The 9,077-nt window shown below is 37.3% G+C and overlaps 1 protein-coding gene across 1 annotated transcript in view; it reads right to left on the bottom strand.

The window, feature by feature from the left end:
* Positions 1–9,077, bottom strand: part of LOC139717366 (uncharacterized) — a 38,646-nt gene that overhangs the window by 2,621 nt on the left and 26,948 nt on the right. The window contains exon 5 of the mRNA XM_071628870.1: positions 147–260. Coding sequence (XP_071484971.1) covers positions 147–260 — 114 coding nt within the window. The remainder of the gene's footprint in view (positions 1–146; positions 261–9,077) is intronic.

Genomic DNA, 9,077 nt, shown 5'->3' with positions numbered 1-9,077 from the left:
TAATAATAAAAGTGATGATACCTTCAGTGTCAAGAATATTATGATTATCTTCTCATCAGTGTAATCATGATCTCATTGTAAACTACTTATAAATGAATAAATACATTTTGAATCCTGATGGTTCTGAGTATAAACTCTCAACTCACGTATGCAGGTCTTCCCCGTGTTTATGGCAGAGTCGTTGCAGTCGCAGCTGTAGTCGAGGCCATCTAGGCTGCAGACACCAAGGTCCTTGCACGGATTGAATTTGCATGGATGATCTGGTGAAGTACGTGAGAGAGACAGATGAGAAAGATACACAAAAGAGCATACATAGACATTCCTTTACGATAGCCACTATCAAAAGCAATGAGCACTTTCAGACTGGAAAAAGAACTCATCTGTAATCCTGTATCTGCATTGCATTTCTACCCTAGTCTAGTAGCACAGGATGTCCACAGACTTTGTTAGGGACTTTTAGATTGACTGTGTGGACAGTGGGCAGTGGGCAGGCTGCCCAAAAGTGTGAGCAAACCGTTCCAGGTGACTCCCGTCGACGCCAGAGTAAAACCATTTTAGATTTCAGTCGACGGCGAGTACTAGTCCGACAGAAGTGGTGACGTCATAATCGTCATGCTAAATACACGGTGCGCCCATTGCCCATCCTCAATCTGGGAGGATGTGAAATCCCTCAAGGACATTTTCTCGATTCTTGGACGGACGTGCCAGAAAATCTGGAGCATGCGCAGTATCATGAAAAGACGTCATCACGTCGCAGCAGTCCAAGTCCTACATGCGAAATCTAAAAGTCCCTAATGATTCTACTCACTAGACCCATAAGGTGCAAATTGCATTCCATAACACAGGTGTGTCACAAATTTCATGGCTTGTCGATCAATCATACGATTCTCAATGATTGTGCTTTAATTGCATGTTATGGCTCCATCACACAAGAGCACACTGAGCAATCAAATGCCCAACAAAATTGAAAATTTTAAGACATGTTAGCATCCATTGGTAATACATGTACAAGAATAGTTTGTGACATGTTTGATGTTCTTTGTATTCATTAGCTATTCCTATGGATTCACATAGATACGCTGGAGCAGATCTTTTTATTTAGAACATGTTCAAAATAGTTATAAATATTAATAACATAAATAATTCATTTTTTTTCTGCAAAGAAATGTCTCATTGATTCTGCTCAAAACATAATCTTAGATATAAAGAAAGAGAGATATTAAGTTCTATGATATTATTGGAAAATGTAGACAAATGATATTTTTGATTAGTAATACGGAGAATGCAGGGAATGTTATGCAAAGGATCACATGGGGTCCTTTATCAACTCACTTTTGGTGCAAAATAAAGGTTTCTAAACAACTTTCAGGGAAATTTGGGCAGTTGACAAATGCAAAGCTCTAGGGCCTATGTGTGGAGTCACACAGGAAAAGGGAAAAAACAAAAAACCAACAACACCTCAACATCACAATGGAAAGCAATGAAACAAGTCTATCAAACCATATATAATATGCTTTACAAATGTTATGGATATGATTCTTCATTATTAGTATTAGTATTTCTTTTTTTTTTTTTTTTTTGGGGGGGGGGGGGGAAGCCTACATGGGGAAATATCAGTAGAGGCCTACACCGTCAACCTCCAGCATTATAATGTAAATGTATTTTGAGTATCCATTTGGTTGCACCTTCCATGCACACATAATCTTTCTAATAGCCATTTTAAGAATGCTGTTGCACTTTTGATACGCCTTACAAAAACAACCAAAACAACATATGGAGTTAATAATAACCTGGAGTACTTCCAGAATGAGTTAACCAGCTCTTGACCTCCGACCTCTGTTTATTGTGAAGGTCAGATCGCAGGATGCCCTCTGACATAAATCAGACTTTCATCACCTATTTCAAATCCATTCCTGAGAATGTCAGTTGTTTTAGGAAAGCATGCAAGCTGCTGGCAGCATAACAGTCAGCAGCAGTAGAAGAGGTACACATGCACAAATAAGAGCCAAAATCAATTCAAGTTCACCGTCCATTTCTGAGGATTTGTTTTGTTCGTATGCATGCATATAATATAGAATACATGGGTACATAATGCAAAGACTGCACATAGCCAAGTGCGTCATCACAAAGCCTTTTGAGATCCCAGATTACGATTATTCTTCATAACCATTGAAAATCTTCATCCACACAATATTCATATCAAATAATTCAGTCAGTGAATAATTGAAGAGTTCCGTCACAAATGGGCTAAGTACCAATTTTAAAACAATTCAAATTAGGCCCATCATAAGATGGAGCAAACTAAAACCTTTCCAGCAATACCTCACTTGTAACACATGAAGGAATATTCATGAAGTTACAATAGAAACATACATGCATACCATAATTTCTCATATAATTTTCGTCCTTTTTTTTAAAGCAGTTTTTATCGAAAACATTGCAACTTAAAAAGAACTGAGTTAACACTTTTGCAATAAAATTTCTTCAATTGGTACATTTTAACAAATGAATTGCGTGATTCGCAATCCGCAAGGTGCATAATCTAACAAGCTTTATCTGTCAAAGAAACATGTTTTGTTGAATTGAAGATTGAGCAAGAACTGGAATCATCTGAGGGTTTATGGTGGTAATCACCTAAAATCACATTTGCGATCCATTTCAATTTAATATGTAATTTGCAACGCGATGCAAGTAGGTCACAATATTTCAGAAAATTACAAAGCAAAGAGAACACTGTCAAATGGAAACTTTCTTTTTTATACATGGTCTGTATCACGCAAAAACAGTTCATTGATTCTAATACCTCTTAAAAATATGAAAATGAAACACGAAGACTAGTTTACTTATAGATCTATAGTAAGAAGCCCTGCCTCCCATAACTCAAAGAGGCACCATGGCAACACCACATACAAGTCATCGATAGTCCAGACACCCAGGGGACTTTTATGAAGAGGGTGCGTGGGAGTCGAGTTAATCGCTCTGGAACAATGCACCCATTTAAAGAATGCCTGTTGGAGAAGAGCTCGAAGTGAAACAGCCATCATTTGGTGCGATACGCCATTTATTCAATGCTATGCATTAAAAACAAGTCATAGCTTAGGAAAAAATTGATGACCATGAATAATTCTGTCGTTAAAGACTATGTGTGGACGTATACTCTTGTTTCTGCATCACAATCCCCTAGACTAGAATGTCCCCTGTTTTTCAAACCATTTTATGCATGGGGAAGAACTGCAATGTGATAAAAACTGCAACAGATAAAATCGACCCCCTCCCAACCTTCAGAGGCAGGGCTGACAGGGAATTCCCCTTTGGGTCACATGATCTAATTCGCAGATATGATTTATGAAGGGGGGTGGGACCTATCCTACCAGAGCTGTGGGAGTTAAGAAGATGAATTCCCAATGTATATAAATCATTCTCTTCATACAAAAAACCAAAAAACACCCCCCCCCCCCCCGAAAAACCCTGTTTCTCAAGAAATCACCAAGATAGAATTTCTTCAAAATTGCAATCTGCAGCTGTTGTTAACTGCTCCTGACGAACAGTTCACTAATCCCCTGCCATCTAATACCACATTCACGCTGCCTATAAAATTTATACCGTTGTTGCACAGAGACAAAATGGCAGAGTGTAACTCCAGAACAGTCCCATAACAAATACATAAATTTGCATTTTTTTCATCTTCTCGAAGCAAATCCAATACAATCCTGTGACAGTGTGTTTATATTGCAAAATGTTTGTCTCGCACTGAAGCAGATCTATGCACATGTACGTTTTCTGTTTACATACAAATCACAGGGATAATATTGAGGCTTGTTGAAATATTGGACATCAAAATTTTCAGGTGATTTTGATACATGGAAAAAGCAAAATGTGTATAGACTGAAGACAAAAAAAAATCTGAAATCAGATTTAAATCAGCTACAGAACATCAAGCCAGAAATCATTGCCTCTTGTCCAGTTGGGGCATTGCACGCCGGAAAAAGAAGTAATAACTGCATGCACAATTATACCATTACAACATTAAATGCTGAATATTCCCTGGAAGATATAAATTATCATATCCTACTTACAGGGATGATATTGAGATTTGTTGAAAAAATTGGAAATCAAAATTTTCAGGTGATTTTGATACATGGAAAAGCAAAACATGTATAGACTTGAGAAGAAAAAAAATATCTGAAATCAGATATAAATCTACAGAATATCATGCTTGTACTTAGTTCCAGAGTAAATCTCACTAATAACTACATTCTAATACATTGCATTTCAAAAACATCTTTCCTAAAAACCGACTGACCCCCTCAATATCGTAAACAGCAGCTGTTCGACCTTTCACAATTTATGCAACGGAATTTTATCCGAGACACATTTGCACTGCCACCCATCTCAGTACAATTGAGCCTGAGGTACAACACTGATACTCGATACTACACTTGCACAAGTGGGCAATGTGAATGTGGTATTTGACACTATACGGGCCAGTCACACAGCCAGTGAAATATTGCGACATTAGCACAAATTCGACATTTTCATGAAAGTTGGTGGACACCTATGACAAATGCCACTTGAAATGATGTCAGAAAAAAATTGCAGACCAGGGTGCAATTTGTTTATTAATTCTGTGTGTGAAGTTTGTTTTGCTGTGACATTCTGCAGCAAAAATCGTTGGCTGAGAATGAGAAGAGCATTAAGGTGCCTCGAACACTATGGCTTTAGTGGCAACTTAATGGCCTTATCATTCTCATCCAACGAAATGCTCACTGCAGAAAAATTGCAACATTTATCATGTGACTTCCACTAACTTCACGGGCAGCAGAATTGTTTTATTGCTCTCCTGAATTTCAAAAAGTGTAATTTTCTATGGAGAGTGCACATTCCTTGAACTTGTTACTAAACATGTTACAGGTGTCATCACTATGTTATGAGTGATATCACAACCTCAACCTTTTGAAAAAGGCAAGTCAAGCATTCTTTTATTAAGCTAGAAAAAAACCCTTGATATATATGGAATCCTCTTACATTTCTTAATATCACTGTCCTTCTGTGACAGCACAATTTGTTGTAGTCCTCTCATTCAGCAATGAGGGCATGATATGGATTCAACCAAAACTTGAACAAGGCAAGTGCCAAATTGCGTCTCGCCCATTCCCGTAGAAGAAATTAATATTTTTCTAACTCCTGGAAGTTCATTGACACTACCTATGACCTTTGACCTTGTGGTGACCTTCAACTCTCCAAGGGACATTTACTAGCAAAGTTTCATCACAAACGGACATATGGATCAAAAGTTATGAGCCATAATCGAAATGCGCCGTAAAAACATAACATTGGGCCCTAAAAGTTCATTGACCCATCTGTGACCTTTGACCTTGTGATGATCTTCAACTTCCCAAGGGATATCTACCATCCAAGTTTGGTCACAAACGGACATAGGGATCAAAAGTTATGAGTCATAATCGAAATGCGCCGTAAAAACTTAACATTGGGCCCTAAGAGTTTGACTGCTGTCTGTGACCTTTGACCTTGTGGTGACCTTCAACTCCCCAAGGGACATCTGCCATCCAAGTTTGGTCACAAACGGACATATAGGCCTACATCAAAAGTTATGAGCCATAATCTAAACGCACCATGAAAACTTAACATTGGGCCCTAAAAGTTTGTTGACCGCTGTCTGACCTTTGACCTTGTGGTGACCTTCAACTCCCCAAGGGACATCTACCATCCAAGTTTGGTCACAAATGGACATACATCAAAAGTTATGAGCCATAATCGAAACGCGCCGTAAAAACTTAACATAGGGCCCTAAAGTTCATTGACCCCTGGCTGTGACCTTTGACCTTGAGGTGACCTTCATGTTTCATAAAATGTGTAGCTTTGTATGACCACTCTTCCCTCCAAGTTTGATTGAAATTGAAGTCCTCAGTAGAGAGTTATTCAAGTTTTTGTAGTGTTACGGACGGACGACGGACGGACAGATGCTGCAGGCGATCCCTTAGTCTCCCCGCACCTCTGGTGGGCTCGAAAAAAATCAATAACCTTTGAACAGACTGTCTGATTTTCCTCAAACTTTACTGATGCGCATACTACTGATATTTCTGCATTCCCTAAAATCCACGCATATATTTGGGATAATTCCTCTTCAATGTCGGACGTGAAGTAAATATCATAATAAAAATGTCTCCTTTTCAAATTGATGTTTACCATACGAATTGCATATATGCATTCCAATTTCCTCCCTCCCTTGCAAATTCACATGGAAGACACATTAACCTACTTTGTGTGAATATGGGGGAATTATTATGTCGGAGGAGAACGTTATTTTTCTGGATGCGATCTCTAACTATGCTAATACCTTAAGCCACTAAAATGCATTTAAATCTTCTAGTCTTCCTCATATATACGGATTATGGATAGCAACTCTGTACCTTGTCCCAAATCTGCATTGATGCTGATTACTAAAAAGCAATAACTAGCATACAGGCAGAGCAGTCTCTGAAAATAGGCACACTCGAAAGGGAACAACTGATAATCGCACTGAGCCCTTCAATTCTCGCTCATCCGTTGTCATAAATAAATACAAATTTATGGAAATGCAGAGAGAAAGAGTAGGCTGTACTTCAGTAAATTAAAAAAAAAGCATAGAAAAATAAAACAGACAGGAAATCTGAGTAATAACATAAGCTATAAAAATGAAAGTATTGAAATATGAAAATACAGCCCCCTAAAAATACAAATTGTATTAAGACAGTTTGCCTGGTCTGTCACTGGACATCTCAAAATGGCTGTTACCATCACTTGGTTTCAGCCTCCCTCATACACAATTCTGTACTTGTAATGTACACTAAAATATGAAAGTGTAAATGTCCTTTATCACTAAAATTTGTTGTATGTTTTCTGCTATGGATTTTTTTTTGTGTGTGGAACAAAACAAAACAGCAACTACTCTCCTCTATCTAAAAGGGGATAAGAAATGAACATTTGATTTTCATAGAATGTATTGGACAGTGTTTTTTCTTCTTTCTTTTTAATGGAAATTTTACGGCACTATTTCAAGCAGGAATCAAATTTAGGATTGATATGGCAATAATGCTGTGCACAGTAGAAGTCTTGGGTTCTTTTTTTTCTCCCTTTGGTCCATAAAAAAGATAAATAAAAAAAATGCATACAATTCAGAGACAAAACTCCAGCTTAATAGTGGCTACATATAATGGGAACATGCTTAAACAACAGTATAATAGATACAAAAAATGGTTCTAGGACAATAACCCTCTGGACAATTACCCCAAATCCTTCCCCTGACCTTAACCCTAATCTTGAACGTAATCCTAACCCTAACCCAAATTCTAATAACTGAACCTGACCCTAACCCTAATCTCTACTCCAACCCTATCACTTAAATACTGGTATTTAGCGGGGGGGGGGGGGGTAATTTTCCTAATATAAACATGAAATTTGGGCACAAATGAAGTGAAATTACTCATCATCTTGCAACTAGCTCTACAGCCAAAACACAGTTCTCATATGCCGGCAGAACTGTCAATCATTGCTCCAAAATGTACACATATGCATATGAAAGAACTGTGTGAAATAATGCTGCAATAAAACGATTTCATTTGGGGGACACTGAAAATGTGAAATATTAGCCAAAAATTCTCGCCAGAAGTCCACAGTCTCTGAGCTTACCCGATCGCGGTTGCTAAGTAATTTTTCATAATCGATATATCAATATCGTTATTATCAATTACCTATCAATCTTCCACACCAGAGTGAATTGCATGCAGTTTGTTGGAAAACACTATAATTGCAACAGCATGATGGATCATCACAATATATTCTACCTTCCCAAAATGCTAAACACGGGATTGCCAGGGAGGGTTCCCGGAATAGAAGTTGAGTCTTACGATCAAAATTCAATCCACACTTTTGATTTCAAAATACTCCAAAACAACTCATCATTCTGGCAAATCACATCAGTCAGGGAAGTTTCTTGTTATCGACCCTTTTGATGTACATTGCAAGCAAAGCCCAGTTGGTGAAAGATGAATTTTGAGCCCTTACCGGATCTATGTTTTAGCTTAAATGGATAGGGCAAAATAAGACATATGGAATAGTATAGGTTTTATAAGAGCTAAGCATAAAATAAAGTAATGGAATTCCAAGACTTCTTAAGTTTTAAAAAATCAGCAATAATGGTTGCACCTGTATTTTCAAATTGACAAAGATGAGACCATCATTTTACAAGTACAAATATTTTTTTACCAAAATATCCTGTCTTTTTTCTTTATGCATTGACTACAAAAAGAATAACATGTATCCTTTGTATGAAAAATATTAGTTTTGTTATAGTTACCTTGGCAACAGTATTACACTCAGAGGTAAAGAGGTTCTTTGAATTCTTTAATTTCAAAAACTTTGTAATGTTATGATTGTTATGTCTGATTTTGAAAAAGTCTTCTATATTTCTGTTCTTCTGATTCTACTTTACTTATTCTAAAAAAAGTCAATTTGGACATGGTTTGGAATTGCAATACTTCCAAGAAGAAGAAAGCGACAATCAAGAGCTAAAAAATAATTTGACTCAAATTGCTTAACTTATCATAAAGCATTTCGTCTAAACCCAAAGGCTTGGGACTCATACGAATGTTTACTGTAACAAAAATACACTTCTGCCTGTGGTGAACTCATTTCAACATCCTGATGTTTAATGTCAAAAATAGAGGGAGGTAACCTGGCTCGGTCAATAACACGTCATGTCTGATTTGCAATCAAATGGCTGGGGGTCAAGTCTAGTTGAGCAACATTCATGTGTTATCAAATGTTCTCCAGGCATTTAACAGTCTCTTCTCTCTTACTCCTTTCACACTAGCCACTAGTTATCACTAGGGTAATCACCCAGGAGATTTAGCAAGGATTCAAATAGAAAACATCAGTGGAAAATCATACTTTGACTAGCAAATGATCTTTCAGTTGAATTTCTCTCCCCTGCTCTGCTGTAGTGCAAGTACTGTATACGCCAAATATTTCACAAGGATTTTTAAAATATGATATATTCCCTCCATGAAATTTTCGCA

This window comes from Diadema antillarum, unplaced genomic scaffold (assembly GCF_040938485.1).
Source record: "Diadema antillarum isolate AM-2024a unplaced genomic scaffold, OU_Dant_1.0 scf00000074, whole genome shotgun sequence".
NCBI classification, from domain to species: domain Eukaryota; kingdom Metazoa; phylum Echinodermata; class Echinoidea; order Diadematoida; family Diadematidae; genus Diadema; species Diadema antillarum.
The sequence above is the reverse complement of the archived record's forward strand: the minus strand, read 5'-3'. Positions and strand labels throughout refer to the sequence as shown.